General features: G+C 44.1%; 1 protein-coding gene across 5 annotated transcripts in view; it reads right to left on the reverse strand.

The window, feature by feature from the left end:
- The window catches only part of HERC3 (HECT and RLD domain containing E3 ubiquitin protein ligase 3), a 517835-nt gene that overhangs the window by 24886 nt on the left and 476482 nt on the right, over window positions 1-16467 (reverse strand). For all 5 annotated transcript variants that reach the window (XM_085635502.1, XM_085635530.1, XM_085635520.1 and 2 more), the window contains 2 exons: window positions 15114-15297; window positions 9991-10093 (listed from right to left, as the gene is read on the reverse strand). In XM_085635502.1, coding sequence (XP_085491628.1) covers window positions 9991-10093; window positions 15114-15297 — 287 coding nt within the window. The remainder of the gene's footprint in view (window positions 1-9990; window positions 10094-15113; window positions 15298-16467) is intronic.

Here is a 16467-nt window from a genome sequence, read left to right on the forward strand (position 1 = left end):
GCCAAAATGTCAGTGTGAGGCCAGCCAAGATCAGGGTCTGTATCCGTTGGCCTACGTTTTTTCCATCAGTCTAAAGGTTAATTAAGGTGAAATGCCCTTTTTCACACTGGGCTGCTGCTCTCATTTAATCTGACCACCCTTAAAGGGTTTGATTACACATACCTTGTACAAAGTAGGGCTTATTATGTTTTTAAGGCTAGTCACCTTTTTCGAAGACGGTCGTCAGCCCTTGGATGAAGCTCTTTTTCAAGTCAAAGCTCTCGGTACTGCCACTCTGGCTTTTCAAGCTAAAGATTCTTTTAGGCCAAATTTTGACCAAAACTGAAGCACCCTCTCATGGTCAGCTTTCAGTTCAGGGAATTCATTTTGTTTGACACTGCAGCCTGAATTTGCATTGAAGCTATTGGTGCTGATATTACTATCTGGGCACCTTCATAGGTGGACCCTGTGAGGTGCATTGTAGGATTTGATGAGGAATTCTGGGTATCTTTCCCTGCCCTAAGGGGGTTCCTTCCCATTCCCCTGCCACTTCTTCCCATTCGTCCTCAAAAGATCCTTGGAATTAGTCAAAAGAACTCACCTGTCACAAAATTGCTTAAGGAGCTCACCAAAATCACTTTAGGAATCTATTAGTTTTCTTCCACTGAAAACCCTAGCTTGCTCGAATGACACCATGTGTTGTCAAGAATCCTGGATAAAAAGTTTGCACAATAGGTTCTGGCACTGTGCATAACTATCCCTTTCCTGTCACACAAACCAAATCTGGTTGATGTTGGAGGAAAGGAACCAATGTTGTTTTAGATGAACTAATATCATGCGTTTTTGTTATTTTGCTCAAAGGCCTGAAGGTATTTTCCTCATTGTGCTAAAACTAATAGTCCTCAGCCCAAAGCATATTGATGACACTACAACAGCCAATGGTAAAAAGAAAATGATCTGAGGTAAAGCCTGTGTCTTGGGGCACTGTGGCCTCAAGACAAGCTACATATAACAGGTCATTATATGCAAGTCAGAAGCCAAAAAAATAAGAATTTAAAAAATGTTACTATTCCAGACAAGAAGAACAAGCTACTTACCTCTGGTGACACATTTCTGGTGGATATCCTACCTTCCAACAGATGCAAAATCTTTTGAATATACTTAGACACGAGACTAGATCTGGAATCTTTTAATACATCAATAGCGGCCCAGTATCACCAGGCAAGACAATATGGCTCCACACCACCTCTGGATGCGACGATACAGGACTACACATGGTGCAACACAGAGCCCTGGCATCAGTTTCCCAAACATTTTTCACACTAGACAGAGGATGAAGGCAAGAGCAGGAAAAATGGAAAGATAATGGGCAGCTTACCAAAACCCCAACAAGTTTGGATTATCAAATGTAAATACTAAGAAAGGATTATGTTACTTACCTTGTAAGCATCTGTTTGTTGCATGTAGTGGGTTACGTTATTAATGACATTTATGTAGCGCACAAATACCACTGGTCTCTTCATAACAGGTTACTGCCAAGCTTGTTTTAAAAAGTCTTCAGCCTGTTCCAAAAGGGAAGGAGAGCTACTTCTTTCCTCAAACTCTCTGGCTAGTTCTGTAGAATAACAAGCTTGGCATACTTCCGCCATCTAGTGTTGGGTCTGGATGTGTGGAAGTTGTTTTTCTTTCAAGAACTGTTTTGAGACACGGGGTAAAGTGACTCCTCCTCTTGGTGATAATGTGCATGGGCATCGGCTTCATTGTCAAGATTGTTTTCCCGCAGGCAGGTGAGAATGGAGTAAAAGTGTCAACATAGAGATGTCCATGGAAGTAAAATAATGTAAATGAACTACAATGGTCACGGGTGTCAGGGGAGGAAGGTGGCATATGTAAAACTTCAATACATGCGATGAACAGATTCTTACAGGGTAAGTAACAATCTGTATGAGGACTCTGAGACTGTAGACACACATGCTTAGCATAGACTGTAAAGCAGTCCCTCCTAAATAGCATTGGCTAACCGGTGGGTGTTGCAGTTGTTTGAAAGAGAGTACGAAGCACCGCCTCACTGACATTGGATGCTAGCGTGCTAAAAGATTTCCACAATAATGTTTAGTGAAAGTGTGCGGTGTAGACCACGCAGCAGCTTTGCAAATATCAGCTATTGTAATATTTCCCAGGAAAGCCATGGAAGATCCTACCTTACGAGTAGAGTGAGCCCTAGGTGGTGTGGGCAAAGTTATTTTACTCTGGCATAACATGTTTGAAGGCTTTTAATTAGCCATCAAGAAATGCCTAATTTTGATATGGGCTTTCCTGGGTGAGGGGGCGAAAAAGCAATAAAAAGCTGTTTAATCTTAAGAAACTATTTATTTCTGTCAATATAATGCATAAGAGCTCTTCTGTAATCGAGTGAATGAAGGGCCCTTTCGACAACTGACTCTGGTTGTGGAAAGAAAGTAAGTAGTTTAACTGATTATGGTGAAAAGATGAAACCAACTTTGGAAGAAATTTTGGGTTTGTTCTCAGAACCACCCTATTTTTATGTAGTTGGAAAAATGGTTTCTCCAAGGTTAAAGCCTGGAGCTCGCTGACAGGCCTTAGTGAGGCAATGGCCACTAGAAATGCAACCTTACAAGATCAGAACCGTAGGGAGCATTTGTGCAATGGTTCAAATGGTGGACCCATAAGTCTAGTAAATACAATATTAAGATTCCATGTAGGTGCACGTGGAACTCTAGGTGGAATAACTCTTAAGGCCTTCCATGAATGCCTTAATAATTGGCACTTTGAACAAAGATAGTTGTTGTCTATTTTGCAAGGGGGCAGCAATCACAGCCAAATGTAGACATATGGATGTATAAGCAAGGCCAGAGTTCTGGAAATGAAGAAGGTAACAGACAATGTTTTGTACAGTTGTGTCAAGGGGATTCATGTTTTTGTTATGACAGTAGAAAACAAACAGTTTCCATTTTGCTGCATAATACGTGCTTTAGTTGTTGATTAACAAACTTCTTTAAGAATGGTAATACATTCTGATGGGAGATTTAAATAACCAAATATAATGACTTAAGGAGCCAAATCACAAGATTGAGTTCATTTGGGTTTGGGTGCCGTATTTGTCAATGGTTCTGAGTGAGAAGATCTGGGTAGAAAGGAAGCTTCTCATGGGGAACTACTAATAATTCTAGTAGCATGCTAAACCATGGTTGGCGACCCCAAGTGGGTGCTACCAGGACGAGGGTGAGAGACGTTTGCCTGAGCCTCCGAAACACAAATGGAATAAGAGGAGAGGTGAAAAAGCGTAGACAAATATCCCTGACCAGTTCATCCACATAGCATTGCCCTAAGACTGAGGGTGAGGTAACCGGGTTTCTGCGGTTGCGAAGAGGTCTATCTGTGGAAACACCCACCTGTGAAAGTATGGGAGAAGGACTTAAGGGTGGAGTTCCTATTCGTAAACTTGTTGCCGCATCCTGCTGAGGAGGTCTGAAATCTGGTTTTCCTTTCCAGGAAGGTGTTCTGCTAGTAGGTGAATCTTGTGACGTATTGCCAAACACCAAATCATCTGAGATAGGTATGACAACTGTAGTGTGCCCCCCCCCCCTTTGTAACTAGAACATGGTTGTCATGTTGTTCGTGTGGATCAAGACAACTTTGCCTGTGAGGTGACGTAGAAATGCTTTCAATGCCAAGTGAACAGCTTATAGATCAAGGTAGTGGATATGGAGATCCAGGTGTTTGGGTTCCCAAAGACCCTGGACTGTTAGATGATGTAGGTGAGCACCCCATCCAGTAAGGGATGCATCTGCTTTGAGAATCATCTGGGGACCAGGGTCAAGAAAAGGGTGCCCGAACACTAGATCTTGTAAGTGAACCTGTGATTGTGACCACTGGCGTGATAGACATTCTTGCAGCAGACGCATGTGCAGCCGAGCATGTGGTACTATCGCAAATGTAGGATGCCATCGTGCCCAGGACTTGAATAACTGTTTTGACTATTATGCTTTGATTGGGTTGGAATTTGTGCAACACCGTTTGAATAGTTTGGAATCTGGTGAGATTCGGGTAGGCTAAACCTGTGTGTTGAGTATGGCCTCTAAGTATGGTTGAACCTGTAATTGTTGAAGATGTGATTATTGTATGTTTATTGTGTATCACAGTGGATGCAGAAGGTCGACAGTGGGACGAGTGTGTAGTTGACACAAAAGAAGCTTATTGGCTTTTATGAGCCAGTTGTCGAGATATGGGAAGATATGGATGTTTTGTCGACACAGATGTGCTGCTACCACTGCTAGACACTTGGTGAACACACGAGGAGTAGTTGTGACTCCAAATGGGAGCCCTTTGAGTTGGTAATGTTTTCTTGCTATAACAAATCTGAGGAATTTGTGATGAGCTGGATGAATGGAAATATGGAAGTAGGCGTCCTTTAAGTCCAGTGCTGACAAAGTCGCCTTGTTGAAGCAATGGAATCACATCCTGAAGAGTTACTATATGAAAGTGTTTTGATGGTATGTAATGATTTAAAGGCCGGAGGTCAAATATGGACCTTAATGATCCGTCCTTTTTCCTGGAATGAGCAAATATAGGGAGTACACTCCTGTGCCTTGATACTGAAGAGGGACTGGTTCTATGGCTCCCTTTAGCAAGAGAGCTTCTACTTCCTGTTTTAGGAGATATTGATGCTCTACAAAAAGATTGTGTCTGCGAGTTGGAAGGTTTGGAGGTGTGGTGATGAGCTCCAGACAATAACCATGTTGGATAATGTCAAACACCCACTGATCTGATGTTATGGTTTTCCAAGTATTTAAAAGTTGTTGTTGTCTGCCCCTGAAAGGAGTTAATTGGTTGGAGGGAATGACAAGGGAGTTATTGCTTTGAGCTAGAGGGTGCAGTGCGCGTGGCAGCACCTGTTCCACATCCTTTAGAATTGTTCCCTCTGTATGCACCCATGTAGTATCCGCTAGAAGGGGAAACTTCTGGTACCCAAACTGGAACCCAATTTGCTTTAGAAACCTAGATTGTTACCCTTTTACACAACAGTAAACTAGCTGAGGTGCATTTTTTATTTTTACGGTAGTCAATGCAGAAGGGGTGATCTCTGGAATCAATGAAGAGGTACACAAGCTCAACCTTCTAAGAGTAAGGTTTAGTGAAAGATGTTTATTTGGCCAAAGTGCCATCAACATTTTTGGAGGATCTGTTTCTAGGAGCCCTGAGCTTTGTCCCGTTTGATAGTCAGAAGCGCCCCTTTTGGTAAATTTCAAAGGGGATCATGTTTGAAAAGGTCCATTAGTACCAGAAAACACAAAGCCTGTGGACAGGATATTTTCGTTCTAAGAAGTCCTATCAAGTGCATGTATGTGGAGATTACCCTTCTGAACAGGCAGAATAATGCCCCGGATTAAAAGGCACCCACTCCCTAGTACCGGTAGGCAGTGTTGACTTATTCAGTACACATAGCGTTCTTGACACCAAATCCTTTTGGTCAATATAGAACAGTTTACAAGCAACTTTTAGTACTTATCCCTTACTGGAAATCAACAGCAAATTGTTTCTTTGGCACATTCTATGCACTGCTTGAAGACGTGAACACGGGTGGCAGAGGGAAACAAGTCATTCACTTATTCAAAACCAAGAAAAATTCTGCTCCTCATATGAATTGGAGGGCAGAAGAGGCACAGGATTAGCATGTGGGGCTCATGCATGCTCTGTTTTGAATACCAGGATGAGGCAGCACTGTAGTGTTAATAAAGGTATGCAATACAACGCCATACTCCGGTTGCTGGTCCAATGAACTTAATGTGATGCACATACTGTGTGATTATCACTCAAAATTTCAAATGTCACTCAATTCATCAAGGGCATATATATCACATAGATTGCTTTCGGACTTTGCTCTGCAATCAGCTAGGATTGAATATAAACATGAAAGTTACCAGTGAGATGTCCTGTGGAGCATTGATTGTAGCTAGTGCATTATCAAAAATAGATATAAAACAGTTAGTTTGGAGAGTTAAACAGGAGGGAAGCTAAGATTTAAGAGTGAAGAGAATGGAAAAACTGTGGCGTAACAAGCCTGGGAGTTTTACTAACTTTAGATCAAATGGAATTTTGCTTGGCTGTGCAGCAATCTGTCCTGTTTAAATTTAGAAGTGAAACAACTGTTAGCTTTGTACTGGAGTTCAGCTGGAATCCAATGACTGACATTTTTCAAATCTCTGATGTAAGGAAGAGATAGTAACATTCTTGTTGAAAGAAACAGCAAGATCAGACTGTCTGCACAGGGACGGAGAGAGAAAGGCATTTTTACAAGGGCATGTTGGCTAATATGCTCAAACTATAAGAAGACCGCAAATTCACCAGCAATTAAGTCACTGGATGAAAATTCCTTCCAGAACACGTCAATATTTATTGGGAAAAAAAACCTAACATTTCCATCTGTCATTTTGTGAGCATTAGGACTTACATCTCCAAGAAACGGCTAGTGATTAATCCCCGAGCCCCAATCTAACGTCCAAAGAAAAAGATTTAATGAGGTTTTTTTACCTTTTGTCAGATGCAGGGTATTTGCCAAAAATGATAGATGCCAAGCACGAGGCTCCCATACCCATTTAGAGGTGTGGGAGAGCACCAGGTCTGCACCAGTGGAGTTTCAACTGACTTTACCGGTGCAATTATTGACCTATTGCCCGTCCACCACTGGGCTGGCATGTCAGAGTGAAGACCTTAATCACCAAAGTCCAAAAAGAGACAAGTGCCCCCTGTTCTGCATGTACCCTGCAACTGTAGCAAAGTGTAAAAGGTTGGAAGTGTAGACAAGACCTGCATTTTTTTGCAAATGCAAAAGGTAGGTCATATGTCATACTATAGGCTTTATAGATTGCAGATTCTTAGAAATGCAATGGTGGATGAACTGTATTCATTTTGCCCTGTAACAAGCCTGGGTTGTGGGTTGTCAGGCATCCTTTAAGGTGAACATACACTGCTGGGGAAGGTTGAGGTACCATAATTCTCCGACATCAGGTACTGAATTGCAAGGTTGAGCTGTCTAGGATCCAGATGTCTCACTCGACCTTGCCCCTGAGTAAGAACGTCCAGCTTGAGTGGGATTCTCTCGAGAGGGTTGACAGACATCTCCAGGACAGTGGAGTACCAGGGTAGTCTAGCTCAAGATTAGGCATCAGAATGAGAGTTAGTGATGCTTGTCTGAATTTCCTGACAATGTAAGGAAGCAGTGAAAGAGGTGGAAAAGCATAGGCAAATATCCCTGACAATTTCATCCATAGCATTGCATTTGGACAGTGGGTGTGGGTATCTGAAGGTGAAGTTTGGGAGTTATGCGTTTTCTGGGGTGGTGTACAGGTCTATCTGAAAGTACTTATGTAGGACCTGGGTGTGGAGCTCCCACTCATGGATTTGTTGAAGTGTACTGCTGAGCAGGGCTGCAAAGTCTTTGCCCACCCCAGGGAGATGATCAACCATGACGTGAATGTTGAGACAGAGTGCCTAATACCAAATCTCCTGGGCTAACTGAAATAGCGGAGGTAAATGTGTAATGCACGGTTTTCCTATGCTAGAACATAGAGAGCATTTTGTCTGTACTGAGGAGGACTACTTTGTAACGAGTAACATGAATGGCTAGTAGCTCCAGGTAGTTGATGTTGCGACCCTGTTGTTGAGAGGGAATTTCTTGGACAGTCATATTGTTGAAGTGTGCTTCACACCCCATGAAAGTGGCGTCTGTGGTTATGGCCACTTGTGGTACTTGGTCTGCAAAAGACCTACCTCACAACAAGTTGTTGCTATTTCACCAATGCAGAGAGCAGCATACTGTGGCCTGTACCAGCAAAGATCCTCTATTTGGGACCACTTGAGCCACGAGGCACTCTAAACGGAGTAAATGAAGCCTTGCACGTGGAACAATAGCAATGCAGAGGCCATTATCTCCAGAAGGCACACAACAGTCCGCACCATGAGTGGACAACTGAGCTGAAAAAGAGTGAGCAGCTGCTGAGAGGCTGTGACTCTCTGCCAGTTGGAGTAGGCTTTCTATGTGAGTAAATAATAACTGACCATAAGAAGCATTGTAACTGAAGAGGCTGTGAGTGGGACATGATGGTGTTTATGGTGAATTTCAGGTTGTAGAGCATGGACACCAATGGTGTGTGTGTATGTGTGTGTGTGTGTGTGTGTGCTAGACATTGCAGCTTGCTACTGTTCCATCTGATCAACCAATGATTGAGGTAGTGAAATATGTAAATGCCATTTCCTTTGTAAATGCCCAGCCACCACTGCTAGACACTTTGTAAAAACCCTTGGCGCTGTGGTGACCCCAAACAGAAGTACCTTGAAGTGTTAGTGTTGTCCACTTACCACAAAGTGAAGGTATTGTCGATGAGCTGGGTGGGTAGGCATGTGGAAATAAGTGTTCTTGAGATTGAGTACTGTTATGAAATCACCCACTGAAGGAGGAGGATGATGATGATACCCTACAGAGTTGTCATGTGAAAATGTTCGGATAGGATGGGCCTCAGGTTTAAGGTGGACCTAAGAGAGCTGTCCTTATAGGAGATCAGAAAGTACAGAGAGTAAACGCTGCTCCCTTGGTGTAGTGGTGGCACACTCTTTAAGGTGCCCCTTCTGTAGGAGAGCGTTCACTGCTTGAAGGAGGGAGCGGCTTCCTTTGCTGAAAGCATGCATAAGGAGTGGGATGAAGGGCAATATCTATGTTGGGCCATAGGCAAATCCCACTTGACAGACGTGATTCCTTCCCAGCGAGAGAGAAAATTGAACATCTTTCCCAGTCAAGTGACATTTGATTGGGGTGGGGCAAGTCACTGTTTGGAGGTGTCAGCTACTTAACAAAGCCACCTTTCTCCTTACTCCTGTTGGAGCCTATATTGAACCCTCTCCCAACTTGCTGGTGAAAGGAATGCTCCTGCCTCTGGTTGTCTTTGCTCCACCTCTGGGTTGCTGTTTATGAAAGGAGCCCCTGTACGGAGTAGTCTGGAGCACTCCCATGCACTTTGTTGTTGCATAGCTCATGCTGGTCCAGCCATGGACACTTTGATTGGTAGCAAGGGTAATTCTGCATGTGTGTCCGTTTCAACACCCATACAGCATTCTCATGGTAAGAAATACTGTGTTCCACGGCCGCCAAGGGGGTGCAAAGCCCTCGACACCCAAAGGCGTTGAAAACTGTCTTTGGTGATCACATGTCTAGGGAGACAAAAGTTCTTAGAATTGAAAAGAATCTGGTCTAACAGGATACAAAGTAACCGAATGGGACCAATGAAAAATGTGTTTGAGATATGACAAACTGGGAGCCTGTTTGGGGTAGATCCAAACCTGATGGCGAAGAAAAACAATCTGAGTTGGCACCCATGTGCAATGTACACCAAGAGGAGTCTCGCTAAACCTTGTGACTCGACAGACTTCTTCAAACAAAAACAAAACAAAGTGCAACCATCTGAGCCCAACATTAGGTGACGGGAGTATGCTAAACATGTGCATCTACAGCCAAACCTGCTATGAACACACCGTTTCGTCAACCAATTTGTATTAAAACTGCCTGCTTTAGCATGCTGATTTCATTTTACATGGTCAGTCTACTTTATTTGAACAGAATCTTTTTATAGACCATCTCTACTCATTTGTCATACAAATATGCAGCAATACAGAGGCAGCATAAGTAAAGCAGAACACCCATTCAGAGACTCATAAGCTCTGGAACCGCAGGGCCATAGTCAAGGTAGCCTCAAGAGAACCCTTGTGGAACTCATTGGAGAGGACTTGAGCAGTAATAGAGATGAATGTAATAAGGAAGTGGTAGAACAATTGACACCCACACACTGCAAAAGAACGTGCCATTTAAGAGTATCACTGATTATTACACTTAGCAAAGCAACCAAACAGCAAGATAAAATTGAAGTAACATCTGGCAGTGTATTAATTGTAGTCTGTTTAGGAAGAAACACATAGGCTCGTGAACTATATTAAACTTACAAAGAAACTTCTTTTTCTGTTCCAGTGGAAAGTTGTGAAATGTCTCCCAGAAAATTCTCACTGTGGGGTGTACGGCTGAATATTCACCTTTATATATTGCACACTGAAAAACATTAAAACACATATTGAATGCCCTGCCATGTTTCAAAACACATACATCCAAAGACATAAGAATAAGGAACTTGCTTTCAATAATGATTCCACGGCATGAGTATCACCAAATACAGATACATAGTTGAATCATTTCCTATGATTATGGAAGAATCCCTTTACATGGTTTTTGTAGAACACGTCTATTTTGGAGCTGTACTGACAGCTGTGTCAGAACCTGCTGCAGTCAAGGAAATTACAAAAGACAAAGCTGCCAGTGACCGTGTGAGTTTTTGCTAGAAATGTTATGATTGTATTAGATATTGATAGATTTGTTTGATCATGACACGTTTGACCGGATTCTTAGCGTAGAGGTAACTGTCGATAATTCTTCGTCATTTTCTTGCTGTTTGGGACGCATTAGCGACATTAGACCACTACATGATTCCACGAGGGGAATGTCGTGGATGTACGATATTGGTGCGATGTGATATTCTACATTGCTTGTCAATCTGTGACCTATGTAATGCATTTATGTGTCCATATATCACAGTATGATGTCCGGCTCAATGCGGTGTGTAATTCAAGAAAAACAAATAAAAAAAAAAAAAACTGCCAGTGACCATTGGCAGTTTCCTTTTCAACAGAATCAGAGGTATAACTTAATGTTGTGATGAAGTGCATCACTTACCTGAAGAAATGTTACTGCCTATAGTAATGTGCATTGGACAGAGGGTGAAGCAGTCGGCATTGGGAGTAGATATAGAAACACAATGGTCCCAGACTTATTCCATTAACAGTTTAGCAATAAGCATTCATTATTCAAAAAGTACATTGGTTATGCATACGACTAGCATAGGTTCATTCCTGCACCATCAAATACTTCAATGTGCAAGCATGTACATCTCCAAAAAAAGGCATTCAATCTGGCTCCAATGGTGACTGTCATTTATTATTCAACTTCTTATATAACAGATCACCAAACATGTTTTAGCAGAAATGTTGCTCCAAAAGGGGAGTGTGGAAAAGGAAGGTGTGCTCGTGAGGTAGGACAGATATGAGGAGAAGGAAATCAAGTCAGATTCAACAATCAATTTATACTCGGATGTCATTAGCAAACTGGCTATGATTCATAATGGTACCAGTTCACAGATAAGCCTGTCCCTCATGAATTATTTCCAAACAATGTTGTTTTACAGTTTTCAGAAGTTGTACAGAGAATTATTGTCTGGGAAATAGGTAGGGCTGGGGTGGCGACAGGTACAGGCTCACTGGGGGAGAATGTCGACGTTTCGACCCTGGCGCAAAGAGGGCAATTTACATCCTCTGCTGGCGGGTCTTCCTCAGGACAAGGGGAGGGAAGCAACCAATAGTAGAAAAGGTTCAGGGAACAGCCCCTCATATGGTGGTCCGCACTGTAATTGTGGAGTGGTTAAGGATTAGTCAGGTGAGTAGTGGCTGTAGTTACACATTACTCAAGGGTGAGTCAAACGCCCACAGAATCTGGTAACTAGAGTGTTTGTACGACCTAGGGGAGGGGATCCGTGCTGTACATGTTTGCTGACTATTATTGCTCTGTGTATCGATCCACTTCCAGTCTCTCTGTTGCAGACTCGGAGCATCTCCTCCGAGATATAAGAATGCCGACTCTCACGGCTGACGAACGCGACGTGCTTGACAGTGCCCTTACGGATGACGAACTGGCAAAGGCGATCCGTGGCCTCCATACTGGCAAGACTTCCGGTCCAAACGGATTGCCGATAGAGCTGTACAGACGGAGACCGGACGTTATAGCTCCCCACATGGGTAATATGCTCAGCGAAAGCCGCGATAAGGGACTCCTTCCTTACGATCAGCGTGTTGCCACACTGGTGACAATACACAAGGACGGTAAGACCCAGACCCTCATCTTCCTATAGGCCAATTTCCCTGTTGAATGCCAAACCCAAAATCCTCGCCAAAGTGCTGGCGAACGGTCTGATACCAGTGATCTGCAACCTCATCCATACTGACCAGTCAGGCTTTATGCCCCACTGCAATACTGCATTAAATCTGCGGCGCGTACACGGCGTTCTGGGCAGACTCAACACCAACCAAGAGGCGGCGGTCGTGGTCTCGTTGGACGCCACAATAGCATTTGATACAATTGAGTGGTCTTATCTCTTTGCAGTCCTGACCAAGTTGGGCTTCGGACCGGGCTTTTGTATTTCCAGTGGCGCAAGTGTACAGGGGAACCCGCCAGGTGTGCCCTCTTTTGCCTCTCCTTTGTGTCCTGTCCCTGGAGCAGCTAGCGGCAAGGATCCGTTGGAGTCTCTCAATTTGAGGGCTCAAATGGACGGCGGACTGGGAGGATCTCATTTCCCTTTATATGGATGACATCCTCCTATTTTTGGCATCCCAGGTCCTCCATACGGGTAGTAATCAATATCTTCACGGTCTTCGGGAGGTACTCGGGCTACAGAATAAACTGGAGCAAGTCCCTACTTTACGTCCTTAACGGGGATCCTCCACCCTTGCCCCGTGACTGCCCCATGCAGGTGGCGAGCAGGGGATTTCGATACTTGGGCATGTTTATCGCTGCTGATCCACAGCTTCGTTATAAGCGTAACCTACTACCCCCCCTTGCTGAGATTCAAACGTGACATTGAGGTGTGGAAACAGCTCCCGCTCTCGCTCCTGGAAAGGGTGGCATTATTCAAAATGATGACATTGCCCCGTTTTCTGTAAGCCCTGCAGAATTCCCTTGATCTGCTCCCGACCTGTTATTTCAAAGAAATAGAAGCCCCGCAGAGAAATTTTCAGTGGCAGGGCAGACCTCGGATAGCACTCCAAAAACTGATCTTGGGTTGGTATGATGGAGGTATTGGTCTGCCGGACATACGAAGGTATTATTGGGCCGCGCATCTGGCCGCTATCAATCATTGTGTATATAAACCTGATGATGACCCTGCCTACAGGATGGATAAATGGTTGCTTCCTGGAGGCACATACCATAGAGCGCTCTATTCCAGACCTAGCCGATATTGACTTACGGGCCCGACCAAACACTTGGTGGCTGTGTGGCACACGGTGAGCAAAAGCCTCGGGTGGGATGGGAAACTCTCTCTGGCTACCCCCGATGGGATTCGGAGAAGTTGGGCACACTCTACACCTCCAAGAGGTTCGACAAATGGGCTCTCAAACATTGGAGACCTGTGGAAGGGGGGGCGAATGGTGTCATTCGCGAACTTGCAGCATAGTGACGACCTTGCGGACTCAGAGCGCTTCCGCTATCTACAAGTCAGACATGCACTACAATCAAACATTACTTTGATTACTTCCCTGCCGGAAGCCTTGCCGTTAGAGGACGGATACTGGATGGCTACTTACTGGATAAGGTCATATCATTGACATATAAGAAGTTCGTCAACAACGCACCTGACCCCCTGGCACTCCTGAGACAGCAGTGGGAAAACGATGGGCTTGAGATAGACGAGGAGGAATGGCAGGAGGCCTTGGCCTCCCCAAAGTAAGTGGCCATCTCTTTCTAGATTGCTTCTTGTGCAATTAAAGATCCTACACCGGATTTATATCGCTGGTCCGACACTGGTTAAGATGAATGAAGGTGATTGTCGGCGTGGCTGTGGGCAGACTGGCTCTTTTCTGCATATAATCGGAGTGTCCCCTCATTCAGTCTTACTGGTCCAGGGTGCTTGAGTGTATGAGTCGGGTTACAGGGGTGGTCACACGTCCGGAGGCAAAGCAGTGCCTCTTGAATATCTCGGGCCCAAGGACCTTAACAGCAGAGATAAATTGTGGGTCACTTTGGCCCAGATGATAGCCAAGCGGAACATAGCACAGGCATGGGGGGGGGCGAGGGAACCACCCGGTGTGATCTCCTGGAAAAATTACATGGACTGGTGCATGTTTAGGGAAAAAACTGTATATATCTCCTGTGGGTGCCCCGGGAAATGGTCCTCCATCTGGGACAAATGGAACAACTGTCGAGAGGGTATCTGTGCTCCCCCCCTGGACCCTGACGACCAGCTTATGCCTTAACATCCTACTACACTGTTCTGTAATATGTATGGCTGTACCCGAGCTTACCACAAGATTCGAAGCTGATATATCTGCAAATTCAATGGTGTGTACTGTCGACATTGTTAGATGTTACTAAAAAGATATTAAAAAAAATGAGTTTACGGAAGCAGTCGAACTGCCTAGTGAGTACGCTTAAGGCTGTACCCAGTAGTCTAAGAAGGAAGTGGTGCTGAGCACAGGCCCAAGCCGAAAGCCATACTCTGTTTCACACCTAACTGGCATAGCACAAGGATGAGCACAATGGGCACCAAAGGGAAGGGCGTTAAGTGAAAAACTGCCAAGCACAGTGTCCAGAAAGTGCCGAGTATATTCTAACACTGAACCTAGAAGGCTCTGTGGGAAGGGCTCCTGAATGCAGAAACTGGATGAGGGCCAGATCCTGCACCAAAACTCTGCTGAACTCAGAGAATGGTCAAGCCCAGTGTTCTCTGAAACAAGGGGGGCTGAAGGCCCAGTGCTACACCCTGAACACACCAGACAGAAGGTCATGCCTGGTAGAATTTTGTAGTGGGAGGCTGAGCACCAGGCCTGGGTAAAGCTCAACAGGCGCAGCTGAAGTTCATGCCCTACACTTGAGAGGTGCCGAGTGACTTCAGTAATGTCACAATAATATCAATGTTGATGTCTCTAGCAATATCATCTGTGTGATCATGAATGAGGGATGAAGTAAATTGTGACCGAGTAGCTCAGATTTTAGTTTGTAACCATAGTGTCCCTTCAGCTGAAATTAAATACGGAAACACATACATACATCGTGCACTGGCTGAATATTGAGAAGAATGGCATAATAAAGATGTTGACAGACTGGCACTAACTTGACTAAATACCAAGAATTGTATTATGCTGACTTACTGGCACAAATACATGCTCCACTATTGTGTAACAGAACAGCATGAACCCCTATTTGTTATCTGTTCCAAATGAACACACACAGGCACAGGTCCTTTGCTTACCTCCTCTAGTTCTTGCCAATTGTAGTTGTTGTTCCCCACGACCATAGCTCTCAGTTCGGATGGTTGGAAGAGTTCAAGCACCTTTCCACCACACACCTTCAAGAAACCACTTGAGAATGCTGCAAACGACTCTTCCACCGAGTGATTGAAAACATAATTCACATAGGCAGCTACAAATTCTTGCCTGAAACATGAAGAGTGCAGTTGTAGAGGAAAATGGTGACATAAAGGTACTGGAGGAAAATAAGAAATAAGATGCTATGCTTGTCACAGTCCAAAATACCAAGAGTTTGATAATTCACTGCATTAAGGTCATTTGGAAATGTCACATTCTTTTAAAGTTCCAGCATCAATCCATTAATCTAGGGATAAACTATTTTCCAGGGCATGATGTCTTGATGTGTGCCTCACTATATTTGTTGTATCACATGGCAGAACTTTGAAGTGGCCTGCGCAGTATTGTGCAGAAAACATTACAGTTGGCATTGAATCTAGCAACACTGCATGATTCCGTGATGCCTCTTGGACTGTGTTAAATAACATACATTTAGCAGCAGAGCTAGAGATATGGGGGAGGATGTTGGAAGGTGGCTGGCAGTGTTCAGCCATACTATGTTGACCATTGTACCCCACTACCCCTGGCGGCTGGTCGCGTTTGTGGGTGAAAATGTAGTTTTTTTATTTTTAATTCCTTCATTCAGGAGCTCATTTATTGAATGAGAGGGATAGAAGTATTTGACGTAAAGTTCTCTAGATCACCAGAAAGAAACCAGTTCTGCTAGCTACAGTTACATTACTTTCTGATTCATCTTTCACCTCCATATTCTATAATTGTATGCAAGCTTTTCCTAGGAACTGCACCAACGGAGGTCCGAGCTCTGACTCATGAGAACTAGCTCCGATAATATGAAACCAAACAGAAAACAGGTGGAGGAGGCTAGATAGGCAAAGGGGTGAGAAAAAGGAGGGTTAACACCGTTTGTTGTTTTCCTGATACTTTTTGAATGTGAGCATGAAGCTATGTTGTGTAGCACATTATATGTTGTTACTAGTGGTTTGCTTGATACCATGAGTTGCAATCCTAGCTGTCCCCTTAGACCAGATTGTTTGATCCTATAAAGTTCATCATATCCCCATGCCTCTGTTCCTCTATCTGCAAAAGTTATGAACAGTATAATACAAATCAGTACATGCATATCCAGGCATTTTAATTTACATCACTTGCTGACAGACTCAGTGGAAAGGTGCCTCTGTTAAGGATCCTGGACTGTAAACTCCGGAGTAGCCCACACTAGCCTTTCCACTACTCTTCAGGTTACAGTTTTCTTGACCCAGCCTTCCCAGCATGTCACCC

Source organism: Triturus cristatus, chromosome 2_1, assembly GCF_964204655.1.
Source record: "Triturus cristatus chromosome 2_1, aTriCri1.1, whole genome shotgun sequence".
In the NCBI taxonomy this organism is placed as follows: Eukaryota; Metazoa; Chordata; class Amphibia; order Caudata; family Salamandridae; genus Triturus; species Triturus cristatus.